A 22,135-nucleotide genomic window follows, 5' to 3' on the forward strand; every position below is an offset into this window, starting at 1 on the left:
AGGCTAACTATGAGGCAACAGGCTACTAAGGTTGCAGCCATTTGCTTCTCAACGCTGAGGTGGCTTTATAAGATTCTGTGGATGCTTCCTCTCTCCTCTCGTAGAACTGTGGTCCAGGCACTTGTAACATCACGCCTGGACTATGGCAATATTCTCTACCTGGGCGCAGATAAAGCTACCATACATGTGCTTCAGGTTGTGCAAAATGCGGCTGCGCACCTGCTAAAGAACGTCCCTAGACGCACTTCAGCCGCTGCCGCTTTGCGTGACCTTCACTGGTTGAGCGTCCCTGAACGTGTTAAATTCAAGGCACTTTGTTACATGTTCAAGGCCAAGCAGGGCAGCGCTCCAGCCTACATTCAAGGGTTGGTAAAACCTTATAGACCCTTGCGCTCACTAAGGTCATCGGACACTGGCAATTTCACAGTGCCAAGATGGAAGCTGACAAAAATGGGAGGCCGCTCCTTTTCCTTTTTGGGCCCTAAATATTGGAACTCCCTCCCACTGGCACTAAAATCAGAGACCAACCTACTCTGCTTCCGTAGTGCCCTGAAGACTCTACTTTTCACGAAGCGTAGCCAATAGTTGGTTGTGGCCTCAAGTCAGGTGATGCACCCTCTTTTCTTCTACAGTCTATCCCTGGCACCGGGAAACCCATTGTGGGTAGCTGTGCGCGATAAAAGCTCAAATAAATAAATAAATTCCAATCTTCCAGCCTTTATTCCGAGTTTTGGTCAGGTTGACGCTGCGGCTTCTTGGGCTGATGGCTTCCTGCATCCTTCTGGTGCATCACGCCCGGTGTCGGATCTGCAGTGGGACCTGAAGTTTCAGTGGGCCCAGCATCAGGGCAACCTGTCCGATCATGTCCTGATCTCGGAGGGCACTGCGAGACAGCTGCAGTGGTGGCTCACGGACCGCGATTGGGTCAGCGGCAGATCCCTCTCCCTTCCCCAACCGGAGCACGTAGTTGTGACGGACGCGTCCCTCCAGGGCTGGGGAGGCCACATGGGAGAGGCAGAGATCAGAGGCCTCTGGTCTCCGGCAGAGTCCCGGCTCCATATCAACCTTTTGGAGCTGCGGGCGATTAGTCTAGCACTGAAGGCATTCCTCCCCTCTGTCCGAGGGAGTGTAGTGCAGGTGTTCACGGACAACACCACCGCCATGTGGTACTGCAACAAACAGGGCGGGGTGGGGTCGTGGACCCTCTGCCAGGAGGCTCTGCGCCTCTGGCAATGGCTGAACATCAGGGCGTGACTCTGGTGGTTCAACACCTGGCAGGTTCTCTGAACCGCCAGGGCGGACGAACTCCGCCGCCGGTGCATGATGGATCACGAATGGCGTCTGAACTCGGACGTGGCGCAAGGTCTCTTTCTGCAGTGGGCAGAGCCTTGGTTAGATCTATTCGCCACCGAAGAGAACGAGCAATGTCATCAGTTCTGCGCGTTGGAATTTCCAAGGCGGCACTCGCTTGGAGACGCTTTTCGTTGCGAGTGGAGTTGCGGTCTGTTGTACGCCTTTCCGCCTATACCACTTCTGCCCAGAGTGCTGAAGAACATCAGTCGCGACCGGGCACAAGTCATCCTTGTGGCTCCGGACTGGGCACGAAGGTACTGGTATCCCGAGCTACTCAGTATGTCAGTCGATCCCCCGGTTTGTCTGCCTCTTCAGGAGGACCTTCTGTCGCAGCAGCAGGGGACGGTCCTCCACCCGAACCTGTCCAGTCTCCACCTCCATGCTTGGAGATTGAGCGGGGATAGTTGAGGCCATTTGACTTGCCTCCTGAAGTCTGTAACATCATTCTGGCAGCCAGGCGTCCCTCCACAAAGTCTGTATACGCCTGCAGGTGGAAAAGATTTGTGGCATGGTGCACAGCAAAGGCTGTGGATCCCCTCAATGCCCCTCTTTCTGAGGTTCTTCTCTTTCTTCTTTCTCTTGCCCAGCAGGGCTCTGCTCTGGGCACTGTCAAGGGCTACCTTTCTGCTCTGTCAGCCTTTTTGAGGCTGCCTGATCAACCTTCTTTGTTCAAGTCCCCTATCGTTAATCGATTCCTGAAAGGCATCACACATACATTCCTTCCTGTTCCCTTTGTGATGCCTCAGTGGGACTTGAACTTGGTTCTAACTTTTCTGATGTGCGCTCCCTTTGAGCCACTTCACAACTGTCCTCTTCGCCTTCTCACTTTGAAGACTGCCTTCCTGGTAGCCATCACCTCTGCCAGGAGAGTGAGTGAGCTCCAGGCTCTATCTTGTAAACCTCCTTTCCTTTCAGTCCATCCGGACAAGGTTGTGTTACGGACAAGGCCCTCTTTCCTACCCAAGGTAGTCACTGCCTTCCATATTGGGCAATCTATCACCTTGCTCACCTTTTTTCCGCCTCCGCATCCCTCGAGAGAGGAAGAGAGACTCCACTGTCTGGACCCAAAACGTGCGAGTCATTCTATTTGGATCGCACACGCCAGTTCCGGGTGGATGACCAACTCTTTGTTGGTTACGTGGGCGCTAAGAAGGGGAAAGCGGTGCACAAGAGGACCATCTCGCGGTGGATCATCTTGTGTATCCAGGCGTGTTACTCCTTGGCTAACAAGGAACCCCCTGTGGAGCTGAGGGCTCATTCCACTCGAGCCACAGCGACTACAACTGCCTTGGGCCGAGGTGTGCCCTTGCAGGACATTTGACAGGCGGCTACGTGGGCCTCGCTGCACACGTTTGCAAGACACTGTTGCCTGGACAGTCAAGTCCAGAGGGATGGCTTCTTTGGCCGTTCCATCCGCCAGGACTTTCTGGTGTGATTATTGGTTCGCAGACCCACCACCACGGGCTTGGTATTGCTGGGGTATCTATTCTAAGGTAAGGAATCTATCACTAACGTGTCTCTTTCAGATGCACAAGTTACTACTTGTGTAACAATGTATCTGTAAGAGACATTAGTTAGTGATAGATTCCTTACCGACCCACCCATCCTCCCCGTTCTGCGAACCGATATCTAGGGTTAAGGTCATCCCCTTTCAGGGCCCTAGTTTCATGGCACCAGTGTTGGTTTTTGGCATAGCTCTGCGTTTCTGGTGCTGAAAAGCTGTGTCTAAGAACTGACGTCAGCACGCGGAGGCAGCGTCTAAGTACTCCGACGACGTCATCACGGCGCCCACGACGGATGCGGAGCCGCAGACGACGCCTACCGACGCGCAAGGGTACTGCTACGCAAAAGTTTCCGGATCCAGTCTGACGCTTGGGGATATTCTAAGGTAAGGAATCTATCACTAACTAATGTCTCTTACAGATATATCGTTACACAAGTAGTAACTTGTGCTTCAATGCAACATAAATACTTTCCACATAATACCACTGTGCCACATAATTACACTCTACTCAATGCAACATAAATACACTCCACATAAATACACTCTATGCCACATACCACCAATCAACATAAATGCACTCCACACCATGACACAATTTCACTAAGCATATTTTCACTCAACACCACAGTTCCAGGCCATGCAATTTAACTCCACACATTTCCAATACACACCACATAATTACACACCAAACAACATATTTCAAATCCACAACATACCGGCAATCCACACCATATAGCGGCACCACCTTAGCACCAAACATCACTCCCCACCACCATTTTGCATCAGAGCACCACCTAAGCATCACGTCAGTCTGCCCTCAGGATCTGGCATCTGTTGATTCTCCCCTGGTGTCCGTTTGCTGCTTAAATTACCTTTTTCCAACCTCCACTCCCCCGTTATTTGTCCCGCACCCCAATAACAATTGTTCTTTTTTATAACAAACGAGCATGAGAACAGGCAGGAAGAAGTTGCCAGCAGTGCAAGTAAAAAAAACTATAAAAAAAGATTTTAACATAAAAAATGTCTTAATCAGGTTGTTTATGTCATCTTAGTTTGTATAAAGGTAACAAAAATGCTTAACACTTATATCTTTTCAACATGATGCTCAGCATCCACAATGCTCTACAACATAGCCAAAAGTTCTGGCTAAACGCATAAGGTCCCAAAGTGAGGTCTATTGGCTATGCCAATGCTTGTTGCTGAATTGCTGATGTCCTTTGACTGAGTGTGCCCTGGGCTCCTGCCAATCAGGTACCCAGGGCCTATGTTCCTTCCCTAAAACTGCATTGAAGCCTAAACCCATTTAGCATCTCTAGCCACTGGTAAATGGTACCACAGGTACCCAGGGCACTGTGACCAGAGAAGTCCTCTAAGGGCTGCAGCACTTATTGTGCCACCCTAGGAGGCCATGTACCCTGACACTCACGCACTGCCTTTGTATGCCACGTATCTTGGTGCAGAACAACAGTGAAGAGTCGACATGGCACATCCCTGTGTGCCATGCCCACAAACCACTGTCATGGCATATATCCGTCATCGCTCTAGCTGGGTGCCATATGCCAGTGTTGAGGATACAGGTGCATGAGCCCTGTACTCCTACAGTGCCCAAGTCCATTCCCGGGCACTGTAATTGCAGTGCTGCCATTAGGAGTATGTGGTGCTGGGAGTTTGTCATTACGAACTGCACAGCACCATAATGGCTACACGGAAGACTAGGAAGTTTGGTGTCAAACCTCTCAGCACATTAAACCCACACTGATGCCAGTGTGGGATTTAATGTAAAATGCAAAACAGAGGGCATCTTAGAGATGCCCCCTGAAACTCAACCAACTCTTAGTGACCTGACTGAGTGGCTGCTTAAGCTGCCACCACCAGACATGTTTCTGGACCCCTCGGTCGAGAGCTTGATGCTCTCTGGGCCCTGAAACCATGCACATCCTGGGACGAGGTGCAAAGCATCCTCCCCCAGGATGGGCAGGGTTCACGAAGGAGAAGCTTCAAAGGCAATGCTGCCTTTGTGAGCCTCTCCAGACCATTTGCTGCTTTCAGCAACTGGTCCCCATTGGTTCTACCCCCCACTTTGGGCGGGAGAACCAGCGGGAAAAACAAGTGAGGAAGAGAGGTGTGCCCAACTCTGCCAACTCTACCCCTAAGGTGGGGGAGGCAAGGTGAAGCATAACCTCGAGTCCCCACCATCTTGAAGATGGGGGACCCAGTCAACCAGGGACAGGCTCCTGCCTCCTTCCCTCTGGAGAGTGGGAGAATAGGGGGTGTACCCACCCCAGGGAAGGGACTCATTGGTCCCTGCACTTTACCTACCTGTAAATGCCCCTAAATGTAGTATTTAGGGGGCACCCTGAACCTTCCTTCCCCCTATCCAGCAACTACAAGAAAAGAAGAGGACGAGAAGCTGTGCAGAGCTAACAAGAGGATGATGCCCACTAACTTGGCCCCAGCCATACAGGCCTGCCTCCCCTCGAACCTGCTCCTGCGAAACTCCGGCGTCTCCTGCAGCCAGCAACCTCACAAACCCGGGAGGCCTGCCTTCACTTTCAAGGCTGTGTTTCCCTTGAACAGCGGACGGGTTTAAACTGCAGCTTCTAGTGCCAGACAGAAACCGCGAATCCAGCCCACTCTGCAACAGCCGAACCCAGCCCGAGCTAATGTGGAAAAATACCACGAGGTCCCCCCTGACATCCTGACCCAAGTTCTGGCGACCCCTGGCCTGCCTAAAGCCTCCAGATGACACCTGCATCCTCAATCCAGAGGACCCCCCACCGCGACCAGAGCGGGTAAGACAATCAGACATCCAAAGGCACCCCTGCACCGGAAACCCCACAGCCTTGTGTGCCCGACCCAGCGGTGCCTAACCAACCCTCAACATTCCAAATTACCAGTCGAAGTGGTGGTCACTCCAGGAAGATCCCCATCCCGAGCCTGCAGTGTTTCTTTGTCCCAGAGAATCTCCATTGAAATCAACAGGGCACCCAACCTCAAAACAGCACCCTGCACCTGGCCGCCCTAGTGCCGCTGAGAATGCACCTTTAGTGCTACTTTGGTCCACAACTTGCCCTGAGCTAAACCCTAGGAGCTTGGCTCCCTCAACCCTGTGGCATGCTTGGCAGCAGCCACCAGCTGGAACCTGCCTATCCACCATAGGATAAAATTGGGCCTCAACACTCTGCACCCAGCTTGAGGGTTTCTCAACTGTTTTCAGGAAATGTCCCAGTGATGAATCCAGGCATCCAGCACTGAGTTAGAAAAAGTAACTGACCTGCAATTTATTGAAAAAGCCTATTCATTTCAATGTACTTTATTTGCTAAGTGTTGCATTCTACTGATTCCCTGTAAATCAAACAACGTACAATTCCAATTGCATTTTCCACCTTTGGTGCTACTTTGGTCCCCAACTTGCCCTGAGCTAAACCCTAGGAGCTTGGCTCCCAAAACCCTGTGGCCTGCTTGGCAGCAGCCCCCAACCGGAGCCCGCCTATCCACCATAGGATAACATTGGGCCTCAACACTCTGCACCCGGCTGCCCTAGTGCCACTGAGGGTGCAAAAACAGTGCATCACTGACCCTGGGAGACCCCTGAGTCTAATCCCAGAACCCTAACTCAAAAGTTTGAGTACTTACCTCGAAACCGATAACCTGTTTTTCCTCATAGGATAACATTGACACATTTTCTCCCAAAAGTGTCGACTTTTGAAAACTAGGAATATTCTTTACAAATCGCACAAATATCCAAAACTAATTTTCTCAACTGGTTGCAGGAAAGGTCCCAGTGCTAAGTCTAGGTATCCAGCATGGAGTAGGAAAATTAACATAAAATTATCTTACCTGTGAATTGAATTTTCTTCCATATGATAACATTCGTGGTTCTATGTGAAGAGGTTTTTGTCAACTTTTGAAATGCAAGAATATTCTTTAAAAATCAGACAACTAACTAAAACGCCTTTTCTCAACTGTTTTCAGGAAATGTCCCAGTGCTGAATCCAGGCACCCAGCACTGAGTTAGAAAAAGTAACGTAAAAGTGACTTCCCTGCAATTTGTTGACAAAGCCTATTCATGTCAATGTACAGCTCCATAAAGTTTATAAGTGTGGAGTTTTGAAAATTGAAAATATTCTTTAAAAATCGCACGTATAACAAAAACGCATTTACTCACCTGTTTACCGGAAATGTCCCAGTGCTGAATCCAGTCATCCAGCACTGAGTTAGAAAAAGTAACGTAAAAGTAACTTACCTGGAATTAATTGAAAAAACCTATTCATTCGAATGTACTTTATTTGCTAAGTGTTGCATTCTACGGATTCCCTGTAAATCAAACAACGTACAATTCCAATTGCATTTTCAAACTGTTCTATATCTAGTAACTTATTACTGAAAAGTATTTAATGCTTACCTGTACCAGGGTTGCTTGCTGCTAAAAATAAACAGTATATTTTTTTATACAAAAACAATTGGCCTAGAGTTCAGTTCTTGAGTGTGTGAATTCATTTGCTGACTGGGTGTGTACATCAAATGCTTAACACTGTCCTCTGATACTGCCTTACTGCTCAAACAAGCTACCACTTTAGAGAGTAAGGTTCTATCTAACTTTAACCTCTGCCTACCTCTGGAGACCCTTGGACTCTATATACACTGTACCTCACTTTGGTGCAGTATATATAGAGCCAGTTTCTTACATTGGTGGATCAGCGGTGGGATACACGCATTTGTTGGACTACTTGGTTACCACCTGATCACACAACAGAACTCTTAAATTGCCTTTAGAATTCAGATTTTTACAAATTGGCATTTTTACCAAACTACTAAAAGTCTTGTTAGGGCCTTGCGTAAGTCCCTTTGGAATTTTAGAAAAGTCAAGGGTAGAGGGGTTCAAACTTTTTGTTAGAATGTCTCAAAAACAGAACCCAGCAATTAGTGAAGATAATCAAGATAACATACAGGACATGTTGAGGAGCTCGACCTCACCCCTTACCTTCACCTTTCTTTTCAGGAGTTAAGGTTCTTATGTAAAATTAAAAATATACCATTGGGCCAGCATCCAACCAAACAAAAGCTCCAGGAGCTGAGATAGGTACTCACCTGCATCACTTCCTGGGGAAGAAAGGGTCCCTGTACCCTTGACTCCAAGAGTTAATCTCTGGGGACCTAGTGGCCACACAGGTGTTCCAGGTTCTGGTTAGGGCATTGAGGACAGCCTCGATGAGGAGGGCAGCCTTTTAGCAAGGCTGGCCAAAAGATGGAATCTAGAATCCAGACTCCTGGCTCTGGAAAAAGAAAGAAAGGAGATGGTTTTAGCACCCATCAATGGTGGCAGCAATTAAAATTATAAGGATAGAGACGAAGCTTATGATCCTAACATCCCCAAAGTGATTGTCCCTAAATATGAGGAGGGTAATGATGTCACCAAGTGGTTCACTGCTTTTGAGAGGGCTTGTGAAGCCAGAAGGGTGAAAAAGACTTTCTGGGGGAAAATCCTTTGCGAACTGTATTCTGGTAACTGCATAGACAGACTCTTTACCCATTCAGGGGCAGATGCTGGGGTTTATGACCTCATGAAGAGAACTCTGATTGAGGGATTTGGGCTCACAACTGAGGAGTACAGAATTAGATTCAGAGGGTCTCACAAAACCCAAAACAAATCCTGGATTGATTTTGTAGACTACTCGGTAAAATCTCTAGGTGGCTGGTTAACTGGAAACTATGTGCATGACTTTAATGAAATTTACAACCTGTTAATGAAGGAACACATATTAAGTAATTGCATGAGACGTTGCATCAGTAACTGGTAGACCTAGGTCCACTTTCTCCCCAAGAATTTGGAAAGAAAGTGGAAAACATTATTTTCACTTCAAGAAAGAGAGATTTCAAGCCACCTATCTCTTCTGGCGCTCTTTTCTCTGCCTCATCCCTTGAAAGAGACCCATTGCTTGGACCCAAAAGAGCGCAGAGCTTTTACATTGATTGTACCAAGGAACATCAGGTGGACAATCTGCTATTTTGAGGTTCACTGTGGCAAAGGATGAGGCAGTACAGAAGCGGGCCATGGATAGTCCTCTATCTTAAGATCTGCTATGCATTGACTGCCTCCAGAAGTACTAAGGGCTAATTTTACCAGCTAGAAGGCTGCTGCCATTGTGTTGGTGTGTGGAGTACCAATCCTAGATGTTTATCAGGCTGCTACGTGGGCATCGGTGCGCATGTTCACGTAGCAGTATTGCTTTGTCAGTCCGGTTCATCAGAATGGTCATTTTGACAGTTCTATCTACAGGACTTTTTTATCTGTGTTGTTCCACAGATCCACTATCCTGGGAGGGATTGCATCTGATAGAGACTTGTAGCCACAGATTCCTTAACTTAGAATATCCCCAGGCGTCAGACTGGATCCTGGAATTTCTTTGCAGTAGCGCCTCACGACCCCGCCCTGACGTCGTCCATGGACGTGCCGTCAGCAGGGTCATATAAGTCCCTCCCGGCACGCTGACGTCAGTTTCCTTCTTTTCCACGTGCAATGCAGATCCAGAGTAAGCGGTTTCATGGCGCCAAATGAGCCCTTTCCCTCCAGGGACGAAGGCGATATGGTGTCATCAGGGTGCGGCCAGGCTGGGCCCCCTCTACGACCCATAGCACCCCTGCCCCACCGCATAGTCCCATGGGGCTCCGTGTGGCGTCGCAGGTGGTTGCTGGTGCTCAAAGCCTTGCTTCGAGCACACCTCGGCCTTCTGGGCAGGCGGCCGCCTGTCCGGAGCCGGGGTCGACGCTGTAAACTCGCCTCCCTGGTCCGACTATGCTTCTTACTTCGGAGCCAGAGCCTGTTGTAGTTGAGGCTGAGTCTGCGCCGGATGCTGCACCATAGGCTTGCCTCACCGGCTCCGGTGCTGTCCCCTGCTTCGGAAGCGGAGCTTGTTGTGGTTCACGTGGAATCGGCGCCAGACGAGGCAGAGTCGGCATCAGACGAAGCAGTGCCAGCATCGACCGAAGTCGATTTGGCGCTGCCCTGACGCCGAATTGTTGACTCTTCTCCGGAAACTTCTGGAGAGTTTGGCAACGCCGGATATGTCCTTGCCTGTCCGTGTCCCCCCCCCCCCCCAAAGAATTTGTGGCCCAGGCCACTCCCCTCTTCAGGAGCCCCATCAGGACCCTAATTCATCAATGGGGCTTACTTCTTTTGGGCATTGGTCACATCCTCAGTTCATTGGTCAACCTCCTTGGGGTGAGAGACTTAGTTTACAGCCCTCACCCACGAATGGCTTGCTGTCCCCTCCTCGGAGGGCTACCAAGGCCGGTGCGGAGTTCATTAAGGTTGTCTCCTTGGACGCTCGTGTTCTGAGTATGCAACCCCTTTCGGTCCCCTTGCCAGTTGACCCCCTGTTGGATGTCCTCCAACGCGGTTCGGGAAATGTTGAGCCGCTTCTACTCTTCTAAGCCTCTCTTTATGATGCCCTTTTGGGCACCTGGGCTCGGCCAGCTTCTGGTGATCCGGTTGCTCATTCTTTCTTGCACCGCCAACGTCCTGTTCCACATGATCGTTTGCTTATTTGTTCACCCAGACGTTCAGGGTTTTGTCCTGCAAACTGCTTTCCCTTCCTTGCCTCAGCTGCTGCTTCCTCCCTCCCAGGAGTCCATATGGCTAGAGTCGTGGGGCAGTAACATTTTCGCCTCCACTAGCGCAGCTCTTCAATCACTAAATACAGTGTGTGTCTTGGCTCGGGCTACTTCTGCCCTGACTCTGCCGAGTTTATCGGCCACTTCTGAAGGTATTCGTGTCGACCCCCTTCATCTTCTCTGTGATGCCCGTGATTTGGCGGAGTTTACAACCCGCTCGTCCTTGGATACTGCGGATTCCTTAGGCTGTGCTATGGCTGGTTCGGTTGCCCTACGGCGCCATGCTTGGTTGCGGGATGACATCTTTCCGGAGAATATCCGGGAACGTCTTGTTGACCTACCCTTTGATGGGGTATTTTTGTTTGATGCCCATGCCGATTCCGCTGTTCAGCGCATCCTTCAGGGCATTCATCCTCCCCCATAGGTCTGTATTTCGCAGGTCTCCATTTGACATGTTCTGGGGTGGTTATCCTTTTATTCAGCGTCCACCAGTTGCACTATATATTTTTTAGACTGCCGGAAAGCCTACTGTGGAGGTGTTCCACAGGTTATTTTTGTTCAGTCGTCTGACTATGGTTTGCCCTAAGAGGTGTTCCCCAGTGGTTCTTGGGGTGTGCCATAATCCCAAGTGGGATACCTGTATGCTATTGTATAGCTCTGCTATGTGTCAGGCAGGCTTAGAGGCCCCTTTGGGCTCTCTACGTCCAATTACGTCATTGTCTTACCGTTGCAAGGTGTTCAGTGTTGTGACTTTTGGCGTTATCTCCTATACGCCATGGGTCTCGCCTTGCTTGAGCCTTGCATCTGTGCCTCATTCTTCCTCTTTTGGGGTTTTCAATATATTTCAACACACTTTAAAACGAGACTTCCTTCTGCCATGGGTACGCTAGGTTGCATGGTCATAGCTCGCCCCCTTTTGCTAGATAACCTATCTACGTCGCTACTGCGAAGTCTGGTCCTATGTCTCCGTGTTTCAAGGAGCAATTCAGTGCTTGTACTAGAGCTTGCCTCGTTCTGCACGGGGGTGTCTTTTCTAGTATGTATAAGTGCACTTCAGTGCCTTTTCCTGCATCTCCGGCATTAAGGGTTCCTTGCGTTCCACTCCCTGGGGTGGTCACCCCGCTTCACAATGCTACTTTCTTATACTAACCAGTCCCACTCTTCCGTGGGGGGGTGGATTTCTCCTCACAGTCTGAGGAAGTGGTCTGGAGATCTGAGGTTCTTCTCAACAGTTATGCGTGTTCCTATTGGCACTTTCGGTGCCTCTGTGGCCACTCCCTTCGGATGTGTCTTTTCACTTGGTGTCACCGTACTCTGTCCCTGTGCCTGCGGGACAGCTCCTCTGATGCAGGTAGTCCCAGGTGTTGCACCCTGCTTATCTGTATTTCGTGGGAGAGTTCTCTCCTCTGCCTTCAAGCTGTCTGTTGGGCAGTTCCATGCTTATTTTAGCTTTGCCACCTTGTTGCCTCTGTGGCTGTCTGCTCTGTGCATGTTTTAGTTGTGGTCCGCTTCAGCGTGCGTCCGAGTGATGCTGTTCGCCCCTGTCACCCCTTTTGGTGACTAGGTATGCACTGGGTGTGTCTTTTGTTCCCGCCTGTACTTCTAAGATGTTGCTCAGTTCCTGCCTCTTGCCCTTAGCTTCCTGGTTGTGGCCTCTCCGGCCTCCCTTGTGTGGGCTAGCCTGGTAGGCTCTTGTTACATTTCTTGATGTTACCCTCTAGCTTTCGTTGGTGTCCACTTCCTGCACCAATGAGGTGGGAGTAGTCCTCCTTCCTCCTTCATTCTGGACTCTCTCTTCTGTTCTAGGATATGGCTAGTGCTGTTTATGCATCTCATACTCATACATGTATGGTGTCGCCATTCTGGCAGTTTGGGATGCCTTGTCTTTTGCTCTTCGAGCTACTTGGATGGCTGTCTCGCTGTTCCGCCACAGCCTTCCCCATAGTCCATCACTCTGTTGTCTGCTCAGTGCTTGAGGTACTTTCTGTTGTTCTGTCACAGACCCTCTTCCCCCCTTGAGGTAAGGCTGTGGTATCTATTCTAAGTTAAGGAATCTGCGGCTACATGTCTCTATTAGATGTACGAGTTACTTACCTTTGGTAACAATGTATCTGGTAGAGACGTTGTCTAGCCGCTGATTCCTTAACGCCCAACCATCCTCCCCGTTCTGCGAGGACCTTGCCAAGTGGGCTTCCCCACTTTGCCTCCTTTCAATTGCCATTGATTTTCTTACAGGGTGCTCACCCTTTTTAAAAATTGTCATATCCTCCCTCCAGGTGGCTTCTTTCCTGTAAAACGGTGCCTTTTGATTCCCCATCATCAGGAACTGCTTCTCCTGTTGCTTTCCCTTCCTCTTGCCTTCTTCTCCATGGACGAAGGCTATTGTCTCCTCTATAGTTGCCTACTTGGGGATCTTCTGGGCTTTGTTTCGGCCTCCCTCTTTCTATAGGGGAGGTGATATTTTTTTCATACCTTCTCGCAGTAGACTGTTGTTCTTCCTGTGCCGGCACATTTCTACGTGGTAATAACAATCTACCTTTGTCTGTTGAGATATTCTTCTCTTATTACTTAGCCTGTAGGGAGGGACCATGCTTCGCTTTGCGGGGCTCTTTGTCAGAGCTTGCTCTGCCCTTCTTCACTTGCATGGAGACAGTGTCTAAGACTGTCTTTTATGATGGTGTTTTGCACCATCCTCCTTCTTTCTTTTACAAATTTACATCCTTAGCACACTGTTCCCATACTTTCAGTTTTGTTGGTGGCTCCGCGTTGTGCCGCAGAAAAGTTTCTCTGAAGAAAACGGACATCAGCAAGCCGGGATGTCCTTATATGACCTCGCTGACGTAAAGTCTGTGGACGACTTCAGGGTGGGGTCGTGAGGCTCTGTCCCCTGGTGCGCACAGCTGCTGGTGCAAAAAAAATTCTGGATCAAATCTGACGGCTGGGGATATTCTAAGTTGAGGAATCTGTGGCTAGACTATGTCTCTACCAGATACATTGTTAACGAGGGTAAGTAACTCGTACTTTAGGATCCATTTACAAGGTGATGAATCTGCAGTTAGAAGTATCTATCAGAAAAACAAGTTACCTTCTGTAACGCTCTTTCTGGCAGATATTATCTAACTACAGAATAACTTCCGTACCAGATGTGGATATTCCTGAATAGTTGGGTCCACAAAATTGTGTCCCATGGAGGATCGCTGACAAATTACATGGTTCTAAGAGCTGTCGACCCTTATTGTTGGTATATTTGCTGGACAGTGCGCAAATCCTTTCGAGTTTATCTAGTCTATAATGAGTAACTGCCACTAAATTGTTCAGTGCATATATGAACCCGTTTCAGCCACCCTATATTTACAGGGTAGGTTATTTAATAAAGATTCACTGGCTGTTAAATTTTGTTTCGCTGATGATTTTCTGACTTTGACCTGTCCAGTTAAACGTGTTTATCAAAAGGAGGGAAGAGGAATGAATGTCCTATCAGTTCCCCAGAACATATCAAAGTTAATCAAACGTGGATAGGACACTTGTAACCACTTTGCCAGGAGATATATATTGTAAAACCCTCATAAACGCCGTGTATATCGAAGTAGCGGTTTATCTTATTCTCCGCCCCACACTGGCGTTGTGGCAATAGTCATAGGGTTAGACAACTTGTGCTTTGCCAGCCTCGCCCGAGGCAATCTCTGGTGTATCGTGGCAGTAGAGGAACAACAAACATAAACTAACAAATCGGAATTGAAAGCTATGCGGAAGAAATATAAGATCATGCTGAGTAGCGCAAAAACACTGTACCAAGAGGAAATGTGGACTAACCTACTAATCGCTAGCAAACACAAAAATGCCAGATCATTTTGGGGTATTATCAACAAACTGACAAGGGGGAACACCCTAAAACAGGAGGCGGGTATCGGAGAAAGTATATGGACCCAGCATGTCGAAAAGATGTTCAGCGACAGGTCGGGAGGTAAGAAAAGATACTGTAAATTGGAGTGCAAAGTATGCATTAGAAACAGCGAACATGCAGGAAACTTGACAGGAAAACAAGATAATGCACTAGGAGACAAGCTAAAGCAATCGATGGGTAGTGGAAATTATAACAATCCTGAACACTCACAGCTCAGCAAATCAGAAAATCTACCGAATGCTGTGACCGACACCCTAGTAACAACAGCCCAGCTCAAAGATAAGATAACTCGCCTGAAAAAAGAGGGTGCGGCGGGTCCAAACGGGCTTCCAAATGCTATCTTTAAATATTCACCTGAATTTTGGGCAGAATATTTAACTCCACTCTTTAATGCAATCTACAATCAGAACAAACCACCAAGATCCTGGACCGGGAGCATAATTCACCCCATTTTTAAACAAGGTGACCACAACGAGCCAGGGAATTACAGGCTGATATCACTAATGGATGTCGAGGCAAAACTATATGGATCATGCCTATTATCACTCCTCCAGGACTGGATGGAAGATACGAACATAATACCGATGTTCCAAACTGGTTTCCGGTACTCTGACAAACTTGACAACCCTGGCGCTCTTGAAAGAAAAAGCTGCAAAAAAGGGAACAAGACTGTATGCTTGCTTTATAGACCTGCGAGCAGCCTTTGATAAAGTGAACAGAGCCCGGCTATGGGAAAAATTAAGATCATGGGGTATCCCGAAGAAGTTATTGGAGGCTATTATAGTCCTGCACAGCAACACCTGGGCTCGAGTAAAACTGGGAGACGGTAGCAGCGTAACGCCCGAAATAAGAACTCAACAGGGCCTAAAACCAGGCTGCGTACTGGCCCCAAGTTTATTCAACCTGTACATGGCAGATATAGTCAACCACATGGAGATCGGGGAATGCCATCCACCCCACATGTCAAAAATCCCTATCCCCTTCCTGCAGCATGCAGATGATATTGTTGTTCTGAGCCAAACACCGATAGGGTTGCAAAGATCGATCAACAACTTGACAACTTATTTGGAGCACGAAAGCCTAGAACTGAATAAAGATAAAACTAAAGTTGTTCGCATTGTGGACCCAAAAAAGCAAATATTCAAATGGTATGCAAATAGTTCTCCAATAAAGGAGGAAACATCATACAAATACTTAGGGTTGAAACTGGGGCGAGGTCCGACGAACAAAGAACATAAAACCGAGCTAAAAGCAAAAACACAGTCTTTGATCTACGCATACCGGCAACTACAAAAGAAACTAAGTTGTCCAAATTATACACACCTGCTGAAAGTAATAAAAGCTCAAACCTTACCAACCTTGTCATACGCATTGGCCACCTGGTGTGGCAAAGAAGCAGGGCTGCTAAACAGCCTACAAACAAAGGTATACAAGGCAGTCCTAAACCTACCAAATTCGTCGGCTCCGGCACAGGTCCGTCTAGAATTTGGCCTTCTAAATCAGAAGTTTCGCAGTATGGGAACCTTTGTGAAACTCTGCCATAAAATACGTTTGTCGGAAGCCAACTCATTGGACAATCTGTGCTGGAAAGAAATCGAAACCCAGCAGAAACAGCAAGTTTCAAACAGTTGGGGAGGTTACCTGTCTCAATCCCTAAATTGCATAGGAATTGAAGAAACTTGGGACACGAAGCCAGATAGATCCACCTTTGACAAAATTGTAAACAATGCGGTAAAATGGGAATCCTACCTCGAAGACAAGATAAATATCGCAAAAAGACGACACGGTGGACTGTGATTAATTCATATTCCTGGATAAAACCACAGACCTACTTAGAAAGTCACTTTAACAGTTTGTTAAAACAAAGATATATAAAACACCGACTAGGTCTACAGTTCTCAAAGGACTTGCTACCAGCCTGGAAAAATTGTCATACTGACCCCCATTGTCGTCTATGTGGATACCGAAATGAAACCCTAACGCACTTACTATGTGTGTGTCCGGCACTTAGGGACCTGAGGAGACGTCTTTTAAAGAACATTTTTAACAAATTGAACATTCAGACTTGCAGGCAAGCTGTAATTCGATGGCTAGATGGATCATGTCCTATGTTGGCCTGCAGGGGGGTCAAATTTATGATGAAAGCCGAATCTCTCTTACAGCAAGCTGACCATGGAACTATACCTCCAAACTGAAATATTGACACTTACTTTGCCACTTGACAAACCGTTTTAACTGCTAAAGATTTTTTTTTAAAAAGTGTTTTATTTCCTATGATGGTCAATATGCATTTTTGTAATGATTTTTAATAATTTTATACAATAAAATTGACTTTCACTTTGAACAAACATAAACTACTAATATTTAGAAAGAAAACAACGATGTGACCACTCAGCTCTTTAGGAGAAAATTCCCATCAGTCACCATTCGATACCGCCACTCGTGTTTTTATTTTTAGGAGCGAAGTGATTCTCTAATAAATAATCCTTTTTCACTTCCCTACCTAATTTTACATTTTCACATTTTCACCCCTGCACACTGCACCTCACTAGTTCTAGCACTGCTTTCAGTCACCACAGTACTTTTCTTTGAGTTTTTCCCCCCCTCATCATAGTTTTACACAGGTGAGATTAGGTCTTAACATCTGACCAGTCCACTGAGAGTACCTTTGGTCTCTGATGGTGATAACTCCCAGATGATGAAGGGCGGTATCGAATGGTGACTGATGGGAATTTTCTCCTAAAGAGCTGAGTGGTCCCATCGTTGTTTTCTTTCTAAATATTAGTAGTTTATGTTTGTTGTTCCTCTGAGGCACCATTAGGGTTTTACTTAGTTTCTTTCTGACTCCGTGCTACCCTTTTGTTATAACTGTTCTATGGGACAGTAGCATTTTGGGGTCATTAAACTGTCCCTGAAGACCCTCCCCCCGTGTTTCTCTTTGTATCGTGGCAGTATCCAGAGAAAAAGGTTTTACCCCACTGGTAAGTTGTCATGAAAGGTAAAAATAGTCTCCAATCAAAAAAACGAATCTTTATTCGCGTCGTTGGACAACTATAGTAAAATAATGAATGGGTATGCTCTTGGGACTGGGTTAAGGGTCCTCAGCATATCACTTTAGTGGAATACGTCGACATGTTTCAGCTCACTGGGCCCATAGGTCTATGGAGCCTTCGTCATGACAGGAAAACACACAAACAAGATAAAATACTTTCACTATTTGTGAAGTAGATGGGTAACTAAGAACTTAGTTGTCTTACCCACTGTGGTTCAGCATTCACCACCTAAGGACGAAAACGGGTCATTACCTGGCTTTAATTATAGTGGTCAAGGCATACTGAATTTTATGCTTACTGGGTGTATTCATTTCACACGCATATTACTTTACGGTACATTTTAAAAGAAACACTATTCATAGAAACACTCGTGGCGAATTAAACAAGGGAGGCAAAATAGAGAAAGAGCGGTCACAGTTATCAATTCATTTCACAAGTAACCAACAGATTACACTTTTTAGGATTAGTCAGGTCAACATTAGCGCTTTTAAAATGACTACGTGTATGCATAGTCGAAATTATAGCATCTCTACGTAAAGTTAAACAGGGCAAACAAAAAACAATAACAAATATTGTTCATACCTCTATTTAGGGTGAGTGTGTTGCAAACCTGGGAAGAGTGGGAGAAAATACAGCAAGTGCAATAATCTTTAAGTTTTTAAACACGGGTAGTGTCGGAAAAATAGAGATTCCTCGTGTGAGGTCTTACCTCGATGTTTAACTGTCCAGTTAAACATCTGATTTTTTCTACTTCGTTAGTTTAGCCTATTTGCCATTATTGTACACATAAGGCCAGGGTTCTGGTCTATATGTTATCATAAAAATCTCCTGGTGTTGCTGCAGGTGAGTCCTAAGAGGACTTCGAATCTTTATCCTGGCAACCTGGAGTGAAGTCCATATTATGTAACCAAGGAGAAATCTGTGGTAAGTTGATACTCACTCTGGTGTGAAATAGATACATATGCACAACCCAAAATCTATAGTTACAATATCCAAGATTTAATCAATAATTTTTCTATAGGAAAATATAATGGCTGTATAAACAAATTGTGCGAAAAGTCATTGGTTATTAGAGCAAAATGGAGAATGCTCTATCTCGCTGTCCCCTGTAAATGATTTATTACTGTACCCTGTACAAGTTTTAGGGGTAAAAAGAAATACCACAAAGCCTTCTTTGCAGATTTTAGAAAATGTAGACCACACAAAAAGTCTAACAAAATTGTTACAGATAAATATAAAAAATGCAAGGCTAGAAACAGCGCATAATGTAAATGTGATCTGCTAAATGAACCTTCAAAAAAGAAAAAAATATGTGCACACAAATAAAACCAAAGCAAAATGGGGTGGACTATCTGTAATTGATTGGATGCAGGACCTGGCCACAGGCTATGCATTTTGACCACACAGGCAGAGGAAACACAACTGTACATCACACAGGGAACATTCCCATCCCAACAGTAATATAAGCATTCTCTCCCCTTCGCAAACTAATCTGCTACAAAAAAAAGAGTAAAACTGATGGCCAAGCGCAGACAGGGCACTTTGTACCTCCAATAATGTCATTGCGGTGCTAATCCTGCGGTTGACTCCGAGTCTGTGTGCCCTGCCGCTCTAGAGAGCTACTTCAGAGGTTTGGAGGATCCAGTCTCTCACCTGCGATCTTCAAAGGTGAAATCTGCCAGTAGGTAGAGATTCCACAAGAAAGATAGTTATCAAAGGTAAGTAACTTTTTCATATATACAGCACTGTGCAGGTCACCAGTTTCTGGTTATGGTTCAGATAGGATTTCAATTGAAAAGGCTTTTTTGTGGTTTGCCTATTGTAACCTTTTGGCTTTTTGGACGCATTCGCTTGAAACTTTGGCAGTCAGCTATATTTTAGCATGTCCAGTACTGTGGAGATCCACAGGAAAAAAGTGAGGGGGAGATTCAACTGCAAAACATTCTAAACTCCTTGTAAATATCTTTTCATGTGAAAATCCTAACCGTAAAATAAGAACAATTAAACATTTTGTACACAACTATATTTTTTCTTCCAGAAATTGGTAAATGAAACATTCCAAAAGCTCTGGTTTACGCCAACACCACAAAATGATAAAGAAGCAATGACGAGAAAGATACTAAACATCACAGATGTGGTAAGGAGTTTTACTTGAGATTTGTTTGCTTTTGATATTTTTTGTTAATTGTATAGGGTATTTATTTTCGTTTCTGAAAGGCAGCAAGTAGAGCTTTTACTGTGCAGTATAGAAAATAAATAGAGTACCCCTTATTTTACTTAAACTTGTGTGATGATGAATCTCACCATTTGGGGGGACATGAATCTACTGCTTACACAACAAATAATTTTAATTGTAAAGGGTTTATAAGAACATAAATAAAAGTGTAGGAGCAAAATGCAGTTTTCTTGACTCACAGGCAATCAGTAGCTCAATCTGTTTTAGACCATCATTTAAAAATGTGTATCAGTTGTTTACCAGAAGAGGTACAGCATGGTTAGTCTCTTGACAGTTTAACGTGCAATGTGATAGTGGCATTTTGCTGAAAGGAGGTAGTTCTCAATAATATTGTGAAGTCAGTTCCATGGTCTTTCAAGATGTGTTGATAATGCATAAGATCAACTACAACTAGTAACATGTATAAGCAAATCTCTGATTGTAAACACAGCAGATAATGTTGTGCACATGATCGAAAAAAATTAATATGAGGACTGGAATATGTGCTGGCTTGTTTTAGGAAGGTTGTGACACAATCATAGTTGAGCCTGGTACAGCTTAAAATACTGTGTAGGATATACTGCACAAAATGATTTACTATTGGAGGCATGCGCAGTCTTGAAAATGAAAAGAAATGAGGGCATTTACTCAATCTATATGGGTGTGTGTTAAAATAAGTCAGTTCGAGGGCAAGATTGAAACGCCTTAATCTGAGTTTCTGAAATGGGATCTAATTTGATTCACAAGTTAGATATTTTACATGTATTTGGGGATGTTTATTTGAATAAATACGATAAAATATAGTAGGCCTTTAGACTAATGGTAGCCAGGAGCAATGTAGTAAAGAAGTCCGCTTTCCAAGTGAAAGAAATTTGACTTTGAGGCATAAAACATTGTAGGACTGTTGAGTGAGTGGTGTACCGGGGGAGCGGCTGAACCCCAAAATGTCAATTGTTTGTCCATGCCATTCATACTTTAGGTTCAATTTGCACAGGTATAGAACTGGCTAATTGAATCGGTGGTATTGGCAGGTATGTGATTGGAGGAGTTAAAGACTAGACACTGTAGAGGTGGACACTAGTGCGATGGCCTTGTAGGAGCACAAATAACCAATCGTAGTGCAGTGATGGGTAGAACAGAACAAAGGACGATCATAAGTTCTTGTTTGCAGGTTTGCTATGGGTACTTTTGTCCCTACTGATGGCTCATCTCTATAATCCCTTCCAGGCAGCCGAAAATTCTCATACAGCACTAGCTCCCCATCCATAACCTAGTAGCTCCCGAGTTGCTCCAGTTCTGGCTCCTTCAATCTGCTTGTTATGATTCAACAGAAAGCTCCACCCAATGTGCTGACCTCAGTTCCTTTCTCGACCTGTCAGACATTGGTCTGAAGCTCTCTATCTTGGGTTTTCAAGTTAATTACATGAAAATTGAGCAGTACACTCTTTTTCACTAACTCCTAGCTTCTTCATCAGTAGAGACCATCTTTCCTCCATACGATCTCTGAAGGCAGAGTAAAAATTAAAGATCACAGTCCTACAAACTTTACTTAGGGAAAGTCCACAGGAGATACACTTCGTACTCTTGTTATATTCCAGAGAAGTTATTTCAGACCATGAAAGATGAAACGATTTACTCCCCCCCCCCCCTCCCCAACACACACACACAAAAAGCCTTATTAAAAGAAAAAATTGAACAGGGAACAATTTGAGGAAAAGCTCACCTTTCCTTGATTATGTTGCCTTGTGTGATTTTCGAAGCCTGTGCTGCAACTGGAGCTTCCGTTGCTGCCATGAAGTGCTTTTCAGACTGCAATCAGGCATGGAAATATATAAATGACTTTCACAGTCCTTGGGTGCATCGCTTTCTACCAAGATACTGTCTGTACTGCTACCACCAATTAGTACAGCTTTGGTCAAATCAGTGCCTCAGTGTCATCTACAAGATTTGTTCCAAGGACGGAGCACCTGACTCAACGCCGCTCTGAACTGACTCCTCCTTAGATTCAGAGTTGCTTGTTAAATAAACACATTCTTCTCTGACAGTTAAAGGGCAACCTTTTAAGATTGTGTAGCCCCAGTCACAATTTGTTCCAGGTACGAAAAATTAACCTTCTTATAGACTCTAATTCTGCTTGGATTCTGACACTAAAGGTGTAGGTGTCAGGCTATAATCTCACTGAGGAGGACAACAGTGAGGTGCATAGTCGGCTACGTATGCAGTATATTGATGCTGCTTTGTATATAGACCACCAGAACAACAGCGGGCTGGAATGGTCAACTGACTCAATGAATATTCAACTGCCCGGCAGCTTAGGAATTTGCCTCATTATCGTAATTGTTATTATTACTGCATATCTGATTAAGACCTCTAGCCGCAGATTCCTTAACTTAGAATATCCTCAGGCATGAGACTGGATCCCAAATTTTTTTTTTGCAGCAGCACCTCTGCGTGCCGGGGGGACGGCGCCACACGACCCTGCCCTAATGCCC

General features: G+C 45.9%; 1 protein-coding gene across 2 annotated transcripts in view; it reads left to right on the forward strand.

The window, feature by feature from the left end:
* NIPBL (NIPBL cohesin loading factor) overlaps nucleotides 1-22,135 on the forward strand; it is a 1,086,041-nt gene that overhangs the window by 630,965 nt on the left and 432,941 nt on the right. For both annotated transcript variants that reach the window (XM_086960544.1, XM_086960543.1), the window contains exon 22: nucleotides 19,467-19,565. In XM_086960544.1, the coding sequence (XP_086816670.1) occupies nucleotides 19,467-19,565 (99 nt within the window). The remainder of the gene's footprint in view (nucleotides 1-19,466; nucleotides 19,566-22,135) is intronic.

Source organism: Lissotriton vulgaris, chromosome 3_1 (assembly GCF_964263255.1).
Source record: "Lissotriton vulgaris chromosome 3_1, aLisVul1.2, whole genome shotgun sequence".
In the NCBI taxonomy this organism is placed as follows: Eukaryota; Metazoa; Chordata; class Amphibia; order Caudata; family Salamandridae; genus Lissotriton; species Lissotriton vulgaris.